Consider the following 21906-nt stretch of genomic DNA (forward strand, 5'->3'; position numbering starts at 1 on the left):
CTAGAGTCATCACAACACCTAATTTTAATACTTATTACAGGGCTATTGTATTCAGAACAGCTTGATACTGGCACAAAAACATACATGTAGACCAATGGAACAGATTAGAAACTCTGGAAATCAACCCATGCATCTACATCCAACTTATCTTTGACAAAGGAGCTAAAATCAATCCCTGGAACAAAGACAGTTGCTTCAACAAATAGTGCTGGGGAAAGTGGATCTCCATGTTCAGAAGTATGAAACTGGACCCCTATCTCACACCTTTCACAAAAATCCACTCAAAATGGATCAAAGATGTAAATCTATGACCCAATACCAGCAAATTACTAGAGAACATTGGAGAAACTCTGCAAGACAATGGCACAAGCATAAGCAAAAACTTCTTGAAAAAGACCCCTGAGCACAGTCAAAGCCAAAACTGATACATGGGATTACATCAAGCTGAGATGTTTCTACACTTCACAAGAAACACTCAGCAAAGTGAAGAGACAACCAAGTTATAAAAGTTTAACATCTAGAATCTATTAAGCATTCAAGAAATTAAACAATACAGTTAAGAAATAAACAAAGGCCTTGAACAAGCATTTATTTAAAAATACTAAATTCACAGTATTTCAGGCATGGAAAGCCAAGACACTCTGGAAAAAAAAAAAAAAAAAAAAAAAAAACCTAAATGAAAGATCTCCACGAGTGAGATCCCAGTGGAAAGAATGGGTCATCAAAGAAGGAGGTACATTTCTCTGAAGGGAGGAAAGAACTTCCACTTTGACCATGGCCTTGTCTAAAAATTATCAGAGCCAGTGAACTCAGGGGGCTTCCACAGCCTTGGCAGCTCATGACAAGAGCCTAGGTTGATTATTGATGCCATAAACAAGAGTGTCAATTTGTTAAGTCAACAACAGGAGTCACTGTGCACTTGCTCCTCATGTAGGATTTCTGTTCTTAGTGTGCTGTACATTGAGATTTAATGCTATAACTAGTACTCAAACAGTATTTTTCACTTTATGTTTCTGTGTGGGAGCAAACTGTTGAATTCTTTACTTAATGTATGCTAAACTGATCTTCTGTATATAAAGAGAATCAAAAATGAATCTTGATGTGAATGGAAGGGGAGAGGGAGTGGGAAAGGAGAGGGTTGCGGGTGGGAGGGACGTTATGGGGGGGAATCCATTGTAATTCATAAGCTGTACTTTGGAAATTTATATTCATTAAATAAAGGTTTTAAAAAAAATACTAAATTCAAATGGCCAATAGACACTTGAAAAAGTGCTCCGGATCACTATCCATCAAGAAAAATCAAATCAAAATTGCAGTGAGGTTTTACCTCTCTGCAGTTAGAATGGCTCTCATAAAAAATCATCAAATAACAAATGCTGGCAAGGATGTTGGGAAAAAGCTACCCTAATCCACCACTGGTGGAAATGTAAACTGGTCCAGACACTGTGGAAGATAGTATGGGGATGCCTCAGAAACTTGAATATAGACTACCATATGATCCAACCATTCCACTACTGGGAATTTACCCAAACCAAAAGAAATCAGTATCTGAAAGAGTAATCTGTGCCCCCATGTTCATTACAGCACAGTTCACAATAGCTAAAAGTAAAATCAACCCAAATGTCCATCAACTGTCGACTGGATAAAGAAATTATTATATATATATATATACACACACACACACACACACACACACACTATGGAGTACTACTCGGCTATAAAAAAAATGAAATCCTCTCTTTTGCAACAAAATGGACACAACTGGAAAGAATTATACTTAGTGAAATAAACCAGTCCCCAAAATACAGGTACCATATGTTTTCCCTGATTTAACTAACAGAGTACCTAAAATGTAGTGTATTGGGGCCGGCGCCGCGGCTCAATAGGCTAATCCTCCACCTTGCAGCGCCGGCACACCAGGTTCTAGTCCCAGTCAGGGCGCCGGATTCTGTCCCGGTTGCCGCTCTTCCAGGCCAGCTCTCTGCTGTGGCCAGGGAGTGCAGTGGAGGATGGCCCAAGTGCTTGGGCCCTGCACCCCATGGGAGACCAAGAGAAGTACCTGGCTCCTGCCATCGAATCAGCGTGGTGTGCCGGCCACAGGGCACCAGCCGCAGCGGCCATTGGAGGGTGAACCAAGGGCAAAGGAAGACCTTTCTCTCTGTCTCTCTCACTGTCCACTCTGCCTTTCAAAAAAATAAAAAAAAAATGTAGTGTATTGGAGTAAAATGGACATTTTGAGATTTGATGATTGTTTATAGCCCTTGTCTCTTCTGTTGAGGAACAGTGTTTTTATTTATTTATTTTTTCATATTATTTGTTGAACTCTTTTATTTAGTGTAGGGTTAACTTTACAATCATTAAGTAAACTGAAAGAAGATCTTTGTAAAAATAAATAGTGGGAACGGAAGAGGAATAAAGGTTGAAGTGTGGGCAGGAGGGAGAGTAGGGTGGAAAGTATCGCTAAGCATGTTACTAAATCGGTATATATGAAATGCACAAAGTTTATAACTCAAATAAAATTTTAAAAACTATTTTAAAATGAGTGTTTCTCAATTTTTATTTATTTTTTTAACTTTTATTTAATGAATATAAATTTCCAAAGTACAGCTTATGGATTACAATGGCTTCCCCCCTATAACGTCCCTCCCACCTGCAACCCTCCCCTTTCCCACTCCCTCTCCCCTTCCATTCACATCATGATTCATTTTCGATTCTCTTTATATATAGAAGATCAGTTTAGCATACATTAAGTAAAGATTTCAACAGTTTGCTCCCACACAGAAAAAAAAAATTTTTTTTTAAAAGATTTATTTACTTGAAAGGCAGAATTACAGAGAGAGAGAGAAAGAGAGAGACATCTTCCATCTGCTGGTTCATTTCCAAATGGATGCAACGATCAAGGCTGGGCCAGGCAGAAGCTGGGAACCAGGAGCTTCTCCCACATGGTGGCAGGGGCCCAGGTACTTGGACCACCTTCTGCTGCCTTCCCAGGTGCTTTAGCAGGGAGCTAGATTGGAAGTGGAGCAGTTGGGATGCTGGTGTCATAGGCGTTGGCTTAACTCATGCCACAAAGGCAGACTTTAATGTGAATATTACTAAATGGTACAAATTGTTTATATAAATTTTCCACCTTCTTGGCCTAAATACTAAATCTTTCCTTTTTGCTAATTTTTTATTTATTTACTGAAAGTTTTTTTTATTATTTTATTTGAGAAGGAATGAGGAGGTGCCAAAAGCAAGAGAGAGAGAGCCCCTATCTTGCTGTTGACCCCCCAAATGCTCTGAGCTAGTAACTCAATATGAGTGGCAGGGACCCACCTACTTGAGAGATGACCTGCTGCCTCCCTGGTGATTGTAACAGGAAGCTGGAATCAGGAGCAGAGTTGGGACTTAAACCCAAGTGCTCTGAGCTGGGATACAGATATGCCAAGCAGTAACTTCACCACGGCGATAAATGTCTACCCCCTTTGCTAGCTTTTAGGCAAATTAGTAAAAGGAGATAAAACACTTAACTATCTCTTCAGAAAGATGCAATATTGACACATATTTTGGAAAGTTTTTAAAGAAAAATTCCAAATTGTGAAAACTTCATTTATTAACGATTTCCCCCAAATATCCCCCATATTTTCCAAGTTACTTACAAGAAAGGATCTTTATGTTGAGAAGGACATGTGCCCCAGAGAATTAAGATCAAGACCAGGGATTTTGAGCAATTTTGATTACATAGGATGAGTTTTCAGAGATTAAGGGCTCCTAAAAAAATCATCTAGTCAAAGTTTCACATTACAGAGGTGAGATAATTCAGCAACAGAACAAAGGTAGGAAGTAGCTGGAGAAGTCCTTTTGGCCACGAGAAACTATAGATCCACATTACTGAATCTACAAAGATATTTATTCTGTACATATTCACAAAGTAAGTATTTATTTGGAAATATTTCCTTTCTAGTTCACACATACAGTTATCCTACCCTGTGTGTTCTAAAAGGCAGTGTGTCAAATATTAAAATATTTAAAGTTTTCTATAGAAGTAGGAAAATAGTAATTTCCTAAAAATAATTAACTAAAAGGTTTTCATATCAAATGTTTAAAATATAAAAACTCCCTGTTCCTAGTTAAGTCGAGTTTCCTGTGCTAAACCAAAAATCATATTTGCTAAAAAGGCTTGACAGTATGTTTATAAACACGGTAATCTCAAGGGACACAATTGTATTTTTTTCTTTTTTTTTTGAAAGTGATTTGTTTTTATTTAAGGTATACGAACTTAATGCATTTCATAAACACAACTTAAGGAACATGGTGCTTCTTCTCACCCCACCCCACCCTCCCTACCACCTGTAATCCCACCCCTCTTCCCTCTCTTTCTCCTATCCCCATTTTTATTTTTTACCAAGATTTATTTTTTTCTTTTTTTTTTTACCTTTTTTTAAACTTTTTTTTTATTTGACAGATAGAGTTAGACAGTGAGGGAGAGAGACAGAGAGAAAAGTCTTCCTTCTGTTGGTTCATCCCCCAAATGGCTGCCACTGTCGGAACTACGCCAATCTGAAGCCAGGAGCCAGGTGCTTCCTCCTGGTCTCCCATGCAGGTGCAGGGCCCAAGGACTTGGACCATCCTCCACTGTACTCCCGGGGCCACAGCAGAGAGCTGGACTGGAAGAGGAGCAACAGGGACTAGAACCCAGCACCCATATGGGATGCAGGCGCCACAGGTGGAGGATTATCCAAGTGAGCCATGGTGCTGGCCCCTCCAAGATTTATTTTCAATTAACTTTATACACATACGATTAACCCTATACTAAGTAAAGAGTTCAGCAAATAGTATTTAAAAAAAAAAAAAAACTGTTTCTCAACAGTCAGGACAAGGGCTTTCCAAAGTCATCATGTATCAAAGCGTCACATTCACTTCCATAGATGACCTTGTAGGTGCTCTATTAGTTACCACAGATCAGGGAGAACATATGGTATTTGTCTTCTTGGGACTGGTTTATTTCACTAAGTTTGATGCTTTCCAATTGTGTCCATGTTCTTGCAAATGACAGGATTTCATTTTTTTTTTACCACTGTGTAGTATTCCATGGTGTACATATCCTATAATTTCTTTATCCAATCTTCAGTTGACAGACATTGGGGATGATTCCATGTCTTAGCTATTGTGAATCAAGCCACAATAAACGTGGAGGTACTCTTTCATATGCTAATTTTATTTCATTTGGGTAGATTCCCAGGAGTGGGGTGCCTGGGTCATGTGGTAGGTCTATATTCAAAGTTCTGAGGTATCTCCATACTGTCTTCCACAGTGGCTGTATCAGTTCACAAGTGTTTTTCTAAGAATATGAAACAAACTGCATTTAAAACTGTTGATGTGAACAGTGTTTAGCCGAATTTAATGAAAGCATCTCCAAACTCAAAGTGTGTACTTCTTACTTTACAGTGTTCCACAATCAAGGGTAAAGGGTTTTCCAAAGAAACACAGACACAATATTTGTCCAGGTTGACTTGATTGTGCAAACCTGTACATGTGTGAGCATATGGGAAACAGTACTCTATAGAAAATGGTACCAAAAAACCCAGACCCGATTTCCATGGAGAAAACAAAGACATGTGTTGAAATTCCAGCATTATAAAATTTGATGTTATGATAGAAATTGCAATATTATTTGTAAATTATAAAGGATGTTCAAACAAAATAGATGAGCCATTGCCTGGTAAATGTGCTTCCAACATCCTATTATTTTTAACAAGAGTTTATGAAATATTTCATGTACTGCATGCCTAATTTTATAAGGCTCTAAGAGAAGCAAAAGTTTGATTTATATTTGAAAATTAAACAAAAAGAATAACTCAAGTTTATAATAGCATTTAGATGGCAACTCTCATTCATTTTGAAAGGTGAATACAAAGATATGAGGCCTTTAGAAGAAATCATTCAGAGTGGGTTTTGTATATATATATTCAGAATTTTTATGGCTGAGAATGAAACAGTGGATGCACTTTATTCTTTCTAATGCCCAGAACAGTTTTTCCCCTAATGTTCATAAACTAATAAGTAAACGTTAGATCCTATAAGACTGATGCATTCTGAAAGATCTTAATTCAAATGACATAGGATGGTAAGAAAATAATAACACTTAAGAACCATGGACAGAATCTCTTTACTTTGCATTGAAAGGAGGTTGATGGGGAATATTTACGTTAATATGAGTAATATTCCAATCATTCAAAATTCATTAAAATTATTTAAACTATTATGTTGTTAACATTTAAGTTATTATAATTTTTTATCTTACATAATCATGGGGGAAATAGACACACAACGACAATGGAACACAAACTCTTGGAATAACTTTTTAGGGAGACATTGCTTTTGTAATAACAAGAGTATTTGTATTTATCATTCATTCCTTAATATTGAAAGCAGTGTTGATATCTGAAGTGTTTTCAGCACTGGAATAATTGATGGGAAAGAGACTAGCATTCAAATGCAATACAGTTGTATAGATAGCTCTCTACTTAACTTTACGATTGATTCTATTTATAAATATAAGGGAACCATAACTTGAGGATTGTCTGATGATGCAATCTTTAATTGCCCTTCTTTTTCTGTCTTCCTCGTTTGGTTGATAGATTACATAGTTACCATGGAGATAAGAAATACGATACAGGAAGTTTAAACAACTGTTTAATGCCATATTCTTCTATGATCAGTTCAGTTGGGAAACCAAGTTAAGCATGGATACAACTCATTCTCTTCCCACATTCAGAACAGGCAAAATGAGCAGGTGTTTTTAGGAGAGGAATTTAAGTTCCAGAAGCATGGGATGCCCGATATCTCAACATGCTACATGAGAAAACCAATCATTTGGGTCTTTCTGCTACCAAGAATCTGCTTTAAGAGGTAAGTGCTCCTTGGAGAGGCAACACTCCAAAAATGAAAGGAAAAGTAGCAGATGGAGAAAAATGCCAGGCTGATAGATACTGAGGAACAGAAAGGGGAAAATAGTGCAAAGTACAAGAACAGGATAGGCGCTACCACTTGAGAACTTGCATTAGGAGCTCACCGCTGAGAACTTGGATTTATTTCATATTGAGACTTGATGTTATTATATCCTAAGGGAAGAGCTTCCTAATAGAGGTTAAGAGTACTGCCTAATCCGGCAGATTCTGGCTGCCATGAGTGGGCCACGTGGAGCAGGAGGCTACACGAGGAACTACAGCCAGCAGAAGAGGGTCGGCAGGAGGCAACACTGGTACAGGCAGGGACAAGAGTCGTGTAGGGAGTGTGGCTGCTTTCCCAGTTTGCGGCACATCAGAACAGGTTTGGGCTCAATCAATGGTGATGGACACTTTTAATACCTAACCCTGAAAAGGAGGGAAAAGTAGAAAGCGAAAGAAAAGTAGGTGTTTTATAAATTTAAGCACAAAAGAATGGAGGATGGGATAAAAGGAAAAAGAATGCTTTGCAGGCATAGCAGGAACACAAGTCTTGAGAGCAGAGGAAGGTGTGATTCTCTGGTGGCCATGTGCGGTCTGCGAGAGGCAGTCCACATATACACACGTGTACAAAAAAAAATTGGAATTGTGAACCTGAAAAGAGGTTGGTGTCCCACTATTTACCAAAGCTCTCTCTTGGCCTGCAGGAAGCAGAAAACGATGCTGGCTAGAGCAATGATCTTGAACAAGCATGTGTGGAAACAATCAAGTTCAGTAGTGGCTTTCAAGGACAGGTAAAGACTAGAGACTCTAAGGAGTACGGTATCTACATAAAGAGGTTTATTCTCAGTCCTTCCAGATGTCAGTTATGTGTGTATTCTTCCCAGAAGTGATCAGTGATTATGTGGCTTACAAATGCTATCTATCTTTCCTGCTGAAGCAAATCAAGGGTAAGGAACTTTGTCTTGTTCTACAAGGCCCATCCTGGTGGCCCCTCCCAGGTCTCCCAATGACCAAATCTGCATCACGTAACAAATACAACAGGGAGAGACTGAGGACATCTATTGAGATCAGGCATTCCCACTAATCATCTGTGGCTACCTTGTGAGCAGAGGGTGCTTACTGCAAGAGGTACAGGAAGAACAAGGTCGGAATTTTGGCACAGTCTCAAAAAGCAAATATCAAATGTTTTCTCTGATATGTGGCAGTTAATGTAGAATACAAATACAGTATAGGAATGGTATATCTTGTGATATGACTGTCATTTTTAGCCCTTGTTTATACTCCTGTGCAGCTGTGGTCTTCCTACTTTTCATATGTTGATTATTAACCACAGAGAAGACTGCTATAAAGTAAAGAAATTCCTCAAATTCCACCATCTAGATTAAAAAATAAACATTTTGTAAGTTTAATTCAGGTATCTCACTCTACACATGTAAGTCGATAGATGAGTATTTCTAAATAAAGTGTCACCTTGTATTTTAAAACAAGAAAATGGTTATTATGACATTACTACAACTGAATGAGAACAAAAAACATATTGTTTCTTCCCAAGAAATATGCCTAAAGATATTAGAGAAAAAATCCATTTGCACCTAAAGTGGTAGCACTTGTTGATTCCTGTTCTGAAAGGCTGGGGACAGAAGCATATATCCAAGTAATCCCCATATTTGGTACTTTTTCTTTCTTACAAATATAACATTTGTATTCTGTCCTCCACATTTAATCTAAGTTGTTTGGTCCTGCCCTTACACTGAAATGGATTCATTGCTGAACATTAGTCATCGACTATGCTTTCTTCAATGTTTATTTTCACTGGACTCCTTGTTGCCTAGACGGTATCAATTATGCTCCTGAAATCCTGGATGCTTGAAATAACCTGACATGCCCAAATTCACCAGGCAAGTCATAGTCTCCATTCATATTTTCCTCCAAAATTTCCCATCAGCAGAGTTGCCGTAGGTCTCGCAGTGTCACAGCATATCTAGGGGATATGATAGCCTCTTTGCATGCACAATGTGTCATATCTTTTTCCTTTGATAAATTGCTCCAGATTTCAGAACTGTATCATAATTATGTTTAAAATATGGCCAGGGCTTTGTTTCATTTTTTTCTATCTATATTATTTTTGCGGTTGTTTCCAGTAACTTTTATGCGAGAGGAATACATTAGAATTTCCATTACTTTGACATCTTTAAGAAGTTTTGATAATTTATAGCAACTCACCAACTCTTTCAGGCCTACAGTTGAATGAATATGTTATAAAAAAGATGGATTAATAATACGACTATTCAATTACAACTGTGTTTTCTTATTTATGTCCTTCTACTTTGGGCTCTGCATCTCCATTTCACCAACTATTTTCACTAATTAAGACCTCTTCACTCTTCTGTAAGTATATCATGTGTACATCTCATTCCATCTTTTTCTTATCTATTTTATTCTTCTCAGTTTGTTTTTTATTATTCTCTGATAGCTATTTCTCATCTTCTACTGCCATTTTTATTTTTGCCCTCTTCCCTATTTTTTTTCCTATTGGATTTTTTTCTTCTTCTCCCTCTCTCTCTGCGGTACTAGTTTGAAAGAGCTACAGAGACAGAGAGGGAGAGACAGGGAGGAAGGGAGGGTAGAAGGAAGAAAGAGAGAAAGAACTCGCATCTACTGGTTCACTCCAGGGATGGCCACAATAGCCAGGGCTGAGCCAGGCTGAAGCCAGGAGCTTCATCCTGATCTCCCACATGGGTGCAGGGGCCCCAGAAAAGCATATTTTGCTGCTTTTCTCAGGCCATTAGCAGGGAACTAGATGAGAAGTGGGAGCATGGGGCTGGCACTGTGGTGCAGCAGAGGGAAAAGTGGCCACCTGCAGTGCCCACATTCCATCGTCACGGTTCAAGTCCCCGCTGCTCCACTTCCTTCCAATCCAGCTCTCTGCTATGGCCTGGGAAAGCAGTGGATGGTGGCCCAGTTCCTTGGGCCCCTGGACCGTGTGGGAGATCTGGAAGAAGCTCCTAGCTCCTGGTTCAGATGGCCACAGCTCTAGCTGTTGCAGTTATCTGGGGAGTGAACCAGCAGATGAAATCTCTCTCTCTCTCTCTCTCTCTCTCTCTCTCTCTCTCTGCCTCTGCCTCTCTGTAACTCTTTCCAATAAATAAATAAATCTTAAAAAAAAAAAGAAGTGGGAGTGGCTAGGACTTGAACTAGAGCCCATAAGGGATGCTGGCAACCAAAGAAGTGGTTTAGCACACTACACCACATGCAGGCCCCTCTCTTGTTTTATTGTTCTACCTCTGTTTATTATTCTTCCTCCTCTTCTCTCCCTCCCTCCCTCCCTTCTGCTCTTTCCTACCTTCCATATTTACTCCTTTTATTTCTTGAGCTGGCTGTGGTTTGAGATTGTTTTATGATTTAGTACTTTCTAATTTTCCCCAGCTTTATGAAGGTATGACTGACAAAATGCTCTGTCTGTATGGCATACAACATGAATGTTAGATGTGTGCATACGTTATGAGATGATTAACGCAAGCTAATCAATACAGCCATCACCTCACACAGTTATCCTGCTTTCATGCTGAGAATACTGGAGATCTGTTAGCTATTTTCAAGCATACAATACATTACTATGAACCAAAGGTCTGTAGAGCAGATTTCTTGGCTACCAAAACTTCGTACTGATTGCCCAACGTCTTTCCATTTCTTCCCTCTCCTCACTTCAGCCCCTGGCAACAACCATTCCTATTTTTACTGAATACAGAATTATGGTCCTTGCTGGTGGATTTATGTTTTCCCAATAAAATATTGTTTCTTTCCTTTTCAAGTTGTCTTTCATAGATATTTGTATCAGCCTCCCTTTGATGGTTAGGAGTTTTATGTTTCTGCCTCTAATCATGTTTGCTTACTCTCTGTGAAATGCTGTCAAGTTTGAAATTACCATTCCCTAATGAATACCATGACATTGAAGTCCAAAATTTAAGTGGTAGCCACAGACATGCAGCTATTTATTACTGAGTTTTAGTAACAAAGCTAAATTTTGGGCTCTGGAAGAAAAAAAGCAAATGGGCCATACACATTATTATTCTGCATTTTCTAAACAAACTTTATACATTAATAAGAAGAGGGAAAAATCAGTGGATATGAAGCAGAATTTTTTCATATTGTGTAAGCACATTAGGAAGAGAGTCTTTGTAACTTTTTTCTAAATGATTTTCAGATTGACAAGAAATTCCTTAACTCAGAATGTCTATGTCATTTTGAATTTGTTCCCACAGGCAACTCCAGAATTTCTTCTCCTTTGACTTGCAATGCCTCATTTCCAGCCTATATGTTTTCTGTTATTCCTGATAGGGGTTACATGAGAGAGTCACACTATCTGTGGATCTTCTGGAAGAAGTGGCAGCAATAATTTTAGGTACCTGCTAATGTCCGTTATGTGACATTAATATATTTAAAATGGAGTCACAAGTAAAATAGGGCTCTTTCCAACCACAATGATTGACAAAGGAATCAACATTTCTCTTACCCCCTCGCTTGTTCGTCTTGGCATAGCCGGGAGAGTAGCTACCAGACATAGATGAAGAGCTGCTGAAAACTGCGTGGGGGAGTCCAGAGACGAGGGGCTCATCACATTTTTCTGAAAAAAAAAAAAAAAAGGAGACAGAGGGATTCAGTAAAGATCTTTAAATAATTATTGATATGAGATCATTGAAATAGTTAATGTAGTACAAATTTTCAAGCCTATGAAACAACATTGTCAACTGATCAGAATTTAGGTAAAGCAGTTACGATAATTATAACAAATCAGAAGAGCAATTTAAACACTGCCTTGAGTTTCTTAATGTATCTGCAACAAAATACTATTCAGAAGAACTTCAACTCAGACTGTCTTTCTAAGAATCCCGAGTAGAACTGAGGTTGTTTACCGAACAAGTTTTATTATTTGGCATCTCCTGAAAACTCTCTGAAGTATTTGACCTGTGTAGTACTGCAGTCATAAAAGTGGAATAAGTTCTAGAGATCTGGTCTACCACACCATGCCTATAGAGTAACACTCTATTGTATACTTAAATTCAAGAGGTTCTATCTCGTGCTAACTGTTCTTACCACAATTAAAAAGCAGGAAAGACAGAAAGAAATAATCAGGTTTTGTAAGAGAGAACTCAGAATAATCACTGGCTTAGAAAGTATTACTGCCAGAAAAATTAATCATTTCCCACCCTTTTGAACCAATATTGCAACCAGGCAATACAGCAATTCTATTTCTAACATGTTGTGCACCATTAATATTGTTTCCTTCATTCCTCACTAGCTGCTTGTTCCCTAATTCGTCTGCTAAAGTCTTCTCCTTTTCCCAAAGTCTACATGTCCCTAATAGTAAAGTGTCCAGGACTCAACTCTGCCATCACGTCTCAGTTTATCTTCCTCTCTGGCACATTGCGTTAAGGACTGTATCTTCTGGAGTAGCACACCATCCTGGCTCGTCACCTCACATCACAGCTGCAGACCTGACTCGTGGAGCCTTCAGAAGTCTCTGTTATTGGCATAGACTAGCTTTCCTCGTTCCTCCATTGGCCCCTGAAGAGATACCCATGAAAGTGAGAGAGAAACTGGCTCCCACTCACAATTGTTTGGAATGGCCCACAGTGGCCCTCACAGCCTCCTCCATCACTGTTCCCTCACCATGGTCTTTGCAGCCCCTGCAACAGAACCTGCTGCTGCTGCTGACCTTCCACAGTCCCTGTCCACCTGCTACCACGCTCACCTCTCCCTCAGTCGGCACAGGATATAAAATGGTCCATTGAATGAAGGAATAAAGAACCAACTGACCAGAGGGCAGGAGGAGCAGAGAAGCACAATGCCAACTTACAACATGGCCACACTTAATTCTTAGACAAGTGGTCTTGAATTCCCAGTAAATGTTTGCACATGTTCAGAACTCTACTTAAAAAGGCAGGGTATTTCTGGCTCCGCGGCTCACTAGGCTAATCCTCCGCCTTGTGGTGCCGGCACACCGGGTTCTAGTACTGGTAGGGGTGCAGGATTCTGTCCCGGTTGCCCTCTTCCAGGCCAGCTCTCTGCTGTGGCCCGGGAGTGCAGTGGAGGATGGCCCAAGTGCTTGGGCCCTGCACCCCATGGGAGACCAGGAGAAGTACCTGGCTCCTGCCATCGGATCAGCGCGGTGCGCCGGCCACAGCGCACCGGCCGCGGCGGCCATTGGAGGGTGAACCAACGGTAAAAGAAAGACCTTTCTCTCTGTCTCTCTCTCTCACTGCCCACTCTGCCTGTCAAAAAATAAAAAAGGGCAGGGGATTGAATTACTAAATATTCTAGAATGGTATCTACCTCATATATTTACACAGAAAAAAATTAATAGAAGAAATAGTTTTCTTGAAAATTCACTTAAATGAAGTTATGTCCCTAATGACACCAAAGAAATGAATTATCATTATCTCACCACTCAAGTGTGTACAAATCTGAAGTTAAAATGAACAAATCCATTATCTCAGAATAGATTTCTTATTTTTTAGCTGTAAATGCCTCTGAGAAATATGCCATGCCTCTATGACTCTATTCCCCAGAAAATTAAACACAGAGGAATGAAAATATGGACATAAAATTTGTTTTAAAAGAATCATTTGCCTTATAGTGTATAATGATTACAGTATTCATTGAAGGTCACTATTGCTTGCTGATAATTTAAGTAGGTATCCATGGAGTTTTCATATTTTGAGAGTATTTGCTCTATGGTTCATAATCCCATTGTGGTTGCTTCTGCGATCTACAGCTGAAGCAAAAAGTTGAAAACAAAATTAGCGAAAGTTTTTATTAGCTGTTCATAGCCTTAATCTACCACCTATATATGTGAACATCTTTTTTTTTTTTTTTTTTTTTTGACAGAGTTAGACAGTGTGAGAGAGAGACAGAGTATAAAGGTCTTCCTTCCGTTGTTTCACTCCCCAAATGGCCGGCGCTATGGCCGGTGCTGCGCCGATCTGAAGCCAGGAGCCAGGTGCTTCCTCCTGGTCTCCCATGCAGGTGCAGGGGCCCAAGCACCTGGGTCATCCTCCACTGCCCTCGTGGGCCACAGCAGAGAGCTGGACTGGAAGAGGGGCAACTGGGACTAGAACCCAGTGCCCATATGGTATGCTGGCACTGCAGGCAGAGGATTAACCAAGTGAGCCACGGCACCAGCCCCACGCGAACATCATACAGGTCGTGTTAAAGAGATATGGGATCTCTAGGTGGCATCGCCACCTGTTAGATGGCAATCAATTGTGGCTCACATTCAGTGCATAATCTATTGACAAATAGCTTCTATTGAGGAGCTCTGGTTCATCTGAGTACAGTACTGCTTAATCACTTATGACATTGATCATAGAGATATGAAATTTTTTATTTTTAAATTTTATTAAGGAATACAAATTTCATGCATTCCATATATACAAATTTAGGAAAACAGCGATTCTTCCTACTCTACCTCCCTCCTGCCCACACACAGCCGGGTTCCAGGATCATTAGGTTAGCTTTCCAGGATGGCCCAGCTCTGTGATACGGGAAGAGTTCTAGGTGATGACACTCAGACATATAAGACCCACTGGCTGGGTCCTCTATCTAAATGTGCTTTTATTTTCGGGATGTGGACTGGGATTTAGTTGTCAGATCTGGTTGGTGGTAATCTCTTCCAGTTGTATATTTTTGTACTGACAGACTGTTGCCTTCTGGTTTTCCATTTTTTGAGAACATGAAAGACTTTTATAATTAAAATTGTTAAAGAAAAAAAGTATCAGTTCAAAAAGTTGTAATATAAATTGAAAGATTCCACATTAACTGTTAAAATTTACTCCTCAGTTTCATGCAGGTAAACAATTAAAATATATTTGATTCTCCTATTTTCTGATTCTTAAAAAGATATGTTTTACAATTGTGGCATAATCTGTGTTTTAACTGGAATGCTGCTTCTAGTGCTCCTGTTGTCTTAAAAGTCTACTGTGTTCACTCATTTTCGCCCACTGAAATATGTATCAGGCATCCACATGGTGCCAAACACGAGAGGCACAGCAGAAGACAAAACTGACATCGCCCACCCTTGCAGAGCTTATGATTTATTGGGAAGAAATAGAATAATAAGCAAAATGTCAACTTATAGTATGAGGTGTTTATGAATACCACTGAAGAACATCAAATATAAAATGGGAGCAGGGGTCGGTGGTGGAATGGCTGGAGGGATTTGCTGTTTTATGCTGCGTGGTCAGAAATAGGCGCCTTTGTCAGGAGACATCGGAGTACGGATCGGGAGGAAATGAGATGAACCATGTTAGAATTAAAGCATCACACTGGGAGAAATTTTCCTGTCTATGGCTGTTTAATATCACTTGCTAGTACCAAATAATAATGAATAACATGTATTGTAAGAGTAAGCATTCGCCGGCGCCGCAGCTCACTAGGCTAATCCTCCGCCTTGCGGTGCTGGCACACTGGGTTCTAGTCCCTGTCGGGGCACCAGATTCTGTCCCGGTTGCCCCTCTTCCAGGCCAGCTCTCTGCTGTGGCCCGGGAGTGCAGTGGAGCATGGCCCAAGTGCTTGGGCCCTGCACCCCATGGGAGACCAGGAGAAGCACCTGGCTCCTGCCATCAGATCAGCACGGTGCGCTGGCCGCGGTGGCCACTGGGGGGTGAGCCAACGGCAAAGGAAGACCTTTCTCTCTGTCTCTCTCTCTCTCACTGTCCACTCTGCCTGTCCAAAAAAAAAAAAAAGAAGAGTAAGCATTCATTGCATATATGTTGTAGTACTGAAAGCAATTAAAATGAAGATTGATTAAATGATCCATTAGCTATTTAAATTTAGAGTAGAATAAAACCTGAGGATAATTTATCCTTATTATATTTTAAAAAGTTCGACTCCTGTAACAATTGAACATCTTAATGCCAAATTTAAATTGCTCATTAACTTTACAAATCAATTAAAATCTGTAATTTTAAAAATAATACAGAAAAATAAATATTGAGATAAAGTAAAATAAAACATATACAAAATTATTTTTGTCATAGATTATAAAATCTGACATTTTTCTAAACTGACACATAATCTATAACCATGTAATTAAGAAAAATGCTACATTTACTATATTTTCTCCATGGAAACATTAATCATAAATATTTATTGAGCTCTTCCTCCATGCATTGGACTGTTCTATTTTGGGTTGAACTTAAAAAAATGAAAACAGCGTGGGCCATCTCTCCATGTGTAGCAGCAGTAGTTGAACTCACATAAAGTAACTGAACATGAAAAAAGCAGAGAGTACCAAAGAGTTTATAATTCAATTCCAGACAGTATGTCATCGCAGACTGAAAGTAACAAATAGCAAACACAGGGCTTTCGCTCCAATCAGTTGCTTGCCCATCTGGCTCCATCATAAGGTATGACCTTGAACGGGTCACTTTCCTTTTTATGAGTCAATTGACTCACACATAGCAGTGACAAAATTGACCTCAGTTTTCCTTAAGCTCTGAAAACTTCAAGAAACATGAAATACAGGAGGGAGCGAACCCTCGCCTGCAGGCCAAATGCAGGCTTGTTTTCATGAGTAGAGTTTTACTGGAGCACAGCTGCACTCATTCATCTATGACTGCTTTCACACAGTAGCAGAATGGTACAACAGAGACCACAGGGCCCACAAAGCTCAACTATTTACTATCTGACCTCCTACAAAGTCTTCCAGCCTCCAGCCTAGTTGGACAAGTATTACAGGTTCAGGAATGAAAATGGTTGAAGATTACTGATGGTGTCAGGTAACATATTAGTGACAAATAGGACCAGGGGAACTGATGGTAAAAAAAGAGGGTTGAGAACATTCTAGAAAGAGGCAACAGCTTAAACAATGTAATAGAGGTCACACAGGTATGAAAATTTCCAGAGAAAGTCACAGGAGAACACCATGCGCGTACCTGTTGCCATGCTGACTACTGTGATGAACTGGCCATTCTTATTTCCAACTGCAATAACGGTCACTACACATTCTGCATCCTAAAGCATTTGCTCACTTGTGCTAGAACATGTGTTTCAATATTCTGTCGATACTAAATACTAGGAAATTAGATAAATTTCTGGGGAAATTTAGAATTTTTATATACTAATTTAAATAAATTTTAAATATTAAATTTAAATAAATATTAATAGAAAATTTATATATGGGAAAAGAAGGAGAGAGAAAAGAATATGCTTTAACAATTGAAATAATTTAGTATTGTATTTTCCAATACTGGGGCGTCTTCCAAAACTATAATCACACATATCTATGGCAAATATTTGATCTCCAATGCACTCCCCTTCTAGGAAATCTTGGATGAAAATTAGAAGAGCAGATGGGCCTTGAGTTTTATTTTCATTGGGTTTCAGTCCGTCAGAAAGGCTGACTAGCTAAAAGCATTCTGTACTAACTCAGGCTGGAACAGAGGAAGAACTGACAGAGATGAAGTGACTTTCGTCCCTTACCTGGAAGAGCGTGGTTGAGAGGCTAAGGCTAGCTACTGGCAAGGGACTTGAGCAGGCGTTTGCAAGGTCACAGGACTACAGAACATGTGGAACTGCCAGCACAGTATGGCACTCAAATATATTTCATTAAAAATAGTGTTGGAAACTTTTCAGAAAACAGTATCTTTTCAAGCGATGGAACTTACAAATATGTTTTATAATAAGCATTTGTTAACATAAGCCTACTACGGGAAAGCCATTAAGAACAACAGAGGGTTCCAGCACCAAATGGTGCTTTCTGGATAGAAATATTAGCAGCAATACCTCATTTGCATACACAAGAAAGTCCTTGGAAAGGCAGAGTCTCCTTGGAGTGCACCACTCAGTCATCAGCACATGTCCTACGGATGTACCCTGATGCTAACTTCTCAAGACAGAGCCGCTTTACCACTACGTGCGTGGTTATGCAGCCTCAGATTCTGTGACTTTTCTTCCCTATCATCAGGAGAAATTTAACAGACTTGGTAAACTTATTTTCTGCTTCCATTGAACAGACACTTGCTGTGCTCCTTAAAACCAAAACCATGTTATCAACAGAAAAGTGGTGCTAATTCCCTTTTCTGGCTCCCTGAGCAGGTTGGAAGTTCTTTTGAGAGATTTTCAGTCTTCCACTGGGCTCCTGTCAGGGCCTGGAGTCTGGTCTCAATGACTCAGGATGACGCCTTGCCTTCTACTTGAGAAGTTCCCTATGCTGTCTGCTCACCCCACGCCCCACTCCTGCCAATCACTGTACTCACCAACCTGAATATGCAGCCACGTGTACATCCCCTATTGTTTACCACGTCCAGCCTATTGCTTGCTATGTTGCCCCATACACCAGTTGTCTGCTTTGCTTATGGTTGCATGGCTTCAGAGACAGTGGGCGAATACCAGGAATAAAGTGTTACTTCTCGATTTGCCTAACAGTCTCAGGATTTGAATGAAAAGGCTCCTGAAACAATGACCCTGGTGCTTCCTGAATAATCACTGAGATTAATGCTGACTCCTTCAAGGACTTTATAAATTATGACTAGGGCCATACTGATGAAGAAAATACATGTATGGAATCTGGCACATCTATACTTCAGGAACCTGATTCCCAAAGTCAATGATTCCTTAACTTTCTCACTTCTTTGGAATGAAAGAAGGAAGGGAAGGGAAGGGGAGGGGAGGGGAGGGGAGGGGAGGGGAGGGAAGGGAAGGGGAGGGGAGGGGAGGGGAGGGAGGAGAGGAAAGGTGGAAGGGAAGAGAAGGGAGGGGGGAAGGGAGGGGAGGGGAGGGGAGGGAGGGGAGGGGAGGGGAGGGGAGGGAGGGGAGGGAGGGGAGGAAAGGTGGAAGGGAAGAGAAGGGAGGGGAAGGGAGGGAGGAGGGGAAAGGTAGAAGGGAAGAGAAGGGAGGGGGAAGGGAGAGAAGAGAAGAGAGAATGAAGAAAGTAAGAGAAACAGGCACGCAGACAGGTATCATACTCTATTTCTGTGGTATGTTCACAGTTTATATTTGCACAACTATAGCCAGGTGGTTGCAGAAGTAATGTGTTGTGATGCATTCAGAGGGCTGGAGACTCATCTCCTTTTGTCCACACATGTTCCTTCAATTGGAAGTACACATTGTCACCTCAGAATTTTGCTAACTTTGCATTCTATTAAAATACAAAAACAAATTTAGATCATTCCAAATGTTATCCGAAACTTTCATATCCCTATCATTTCTTTTTGTGGAAAAAGGATAATCATGTCTGGAAGACAAATTTATTAAATTTTAATTGTATTACCTGACATTCAAGGATTGCCTTCTTCAATAACATATGAAAAGTAGGAAATAGAATATGACATTTTCTTCAATTTTTTTTTATAATTCTTTTACTTGCAGAGGTAATTTTGAAAATTAAGGCCCATTATTTTAAACTCAATACTGACTAATAAAATTGTCTTGGGATAGTTACAACTTTCAGATGTAGCATGAGGTTAATAGTGTGGACAAGAGCTCATAGTCCTTGGGTTTTACTCCTAGTGATAGGAATTTGGGAAATTATCATACCTCCAGTCTCCTTAATTTTTTCTTATTTCAAAACTCCTCTCCCAGTTATGAATCAGTTGCCCTGTGATTTTTAAATCATAGTAGGAAATTAACAACTAAAAATCACCATTATAGGAGGATATGAGACAAATATTTGCTCCTTCTAAGAGTCAAAATCCTACTGACCCCTACTCAAACTCCTATTTTTTATAACTTCTCTTACAGTGTATTTTTCTTCCCATTTTTATGGCTCATACATTGCTTTTGTGAAACTCTGGCTCTGGCTTCCCTGGACTACTCTTTGTCATTGGAAATAAGATCCATATTTTTTACTGATCCTTAGAAATGTCATACAATACAGAGAAACGTTAAGACCCTCAGAATCCGTGGAAGTAACCATTGCACTTCCTGAGGAGAGAGCAAGACAGAAGAAGTAGGCAGAAGCACCAGACCTTCCCCAAGTCTCCCTACGCAGTGTAGACCTTCCAGCCCTGGGACTCCTACAGCAGGAGCAGTGGACTCAGCTGTTCAGTGCTCTGAAACTTGTCTCAAAAAAAGGAATCACCATTACTTGTCTTCACAGGTACACATATACACAGTCACACAACATTTAATGTAATGTATGTCTGTAATCAAGAGCGTGTACAGTCTGGTCTGTAATGTTTTTATATACCAAATGATCTATCATGTGAATTCTCACACAGATAGTACTCATTTTCATGTATTTTATTATTTGTATTAAGTTCTTCATGACAGAGTTAACATACTTTACACAGAAAATGCAAACATTAGAACTTTGATAAAGTATTATATAAACGTACTGAGAATTAATTATTTCCCCACACAATCTATGCAAGAATGGACTTGACTTTGTTTACCTATCCCTAGAAAGGATTTACCCAGGACAGTGACCACAAAGACAAGTACCATTAGTCATCAAATGCTGACTTAAAGAAAAGCTAAAGACAGTGAAACTAGAATCGAATCAACTGAGTAGACATCCTTATCTTACAGCAATGAAAAATCCTTAACTGGAAAAAAAAAAAAAAAAAAAAAACTTCCTCTTTTTTCTTTTCATTGACTCCATCCTATTTCTTTCCAGAGGAGGTGAATCTATTTACATTTTTATTCATTTTCCACTCAATGAGAAAATCCAAAAATGGATTTTGCCTTAGAGTACCTGTAAGCCTGAATGAGGCAGACTTCCCAAATTCCATTTCAACCCTTGCAAATTATGACTACAAATGGCATAGATTGTAGAGGTTATTCAGTTAGAATAATTAAATCAATGAGCAGTAACAGCAATCACTGAGTACAATATATTATATATTATGAAAGGATTATCTCATTGATTATTATAACCCTTTGAGATAGGTATTATTACTGTTTATAGATGAAGAATCTAAGAACACGCGGTTAATGGATATTGGAGTCAAGGCAAAAATCAAGTAGTATGCGATTGTAAGACCTATGCTTTTGAGGTCTATATTACAAGGACACACCATATCTAGAGTGACCAGGAGAAAAAAAAAATAAATATATGTTTCACTGGGCTTATAGGCCAGACGAATCTCCTAATAATATTGAAGCTGCCACATTGCTCTCACCACCTGTCATTCTGATCCCATCCAAGATATTACTGGAGGTGATGTCCTATGTAACAATGTTGTAGCAATTTCAGTTATCTTCTTTGTCATATTGGACCCACACAATTCAACTAATGGGAAGAGGTTGCTACAGTTTTAAATAGGTGTTCCCAAGGAAACTCTAACATAATCAGCAATTCAATTTTGAACAGCAAAGCACATTATCTGTATTCCACTTACTCATGCAACTAATATTTACTGAGCACTTCTTTCCTGCTTCAATCTTTCTCTCCTTATGATCTGTTTTCTTCACAGTTGCCAAGATAGATCTTTTTAAAATGGGGATCAAGGCACATATTTGGCATATCAGTTAGAGTCCCACATCCTGTATCAGGGTTTGGTGTTCAGGTCTGGCTCCCACTTCCCAGTTCCAGCTACCTGCTAAGGCACTTCCTAGGAGGCAGTAGGTTCCTGTCACCCACATGGGAGACCAGATTAAGTTCTTCACTCCCACCTTCAACCAATCCCTGTTCTGACTGTTTACAGGCATTTGAGGAGTGAACCTGCAGATGGGAATTCTGCGTCTGTGTTTCTTTCCCGTCTCTGTCTCTGTCTCTCTGGATGTTTGTGTGCACCTGATTCTCAAATAAACAAGAATTTCAAAAATATAAGTGTGATCAGATCATGCCACACCCTACCAAACTCCCAGTGTTCCTTCCCGTCTACCCTGCCATTTAATATCAATCCAAGTTCCACCAGAATGCAAGATGTTCTGGCCTGGAGTGTGTCTCTGATGCTATTTTATCCTCTCCTTCTCTGGATCACAAGGTCGTTCTCCTGTTTCTCTTTAGACGCACTAAGCAGTTTTGCTC

At 39.6% G+C, this 21906-nt stretch overlaps 1 protein-coding gene across 1 annotated transcript in view; it reads right to left on the bottom strand.

Moving 5' to 3' along the window:
* The window catches only part of CNTNAP2 (contactin associated protein 2), a 2149916-nt gene that overhangs the window by 1488009 nt on the left and 640001 nt on the right, over positions 1–21906 (bottom strand). The window contains exon 2 of the mRNA XM_089329590.1: positions 11446–11556. Within this exon, the coding sequence (XP_089185716.1) occupies positions 11446–11556 (111 nt within the window). The remainder of the gene's footprint in view (positions 1–11445; positions 11557–21906) is intronic.

This window comes from Oryctolagus cuniculus, chromosome 3 (genome assembly GCF_051225735.1).
Source record: "Oryctolagus cuniculus isolate XC-2025 breed Fujian yellow rabbit chromosome 3, ASM5122573v1, whole genome shotgun sequence".
Classification (NCBI taxonomy): Eukaryota; Metazoa; Chordata; class Mammalia; order Lagomorpha; family Leporidae; genus Oryctolagus; species Oryctolagus cuniculus.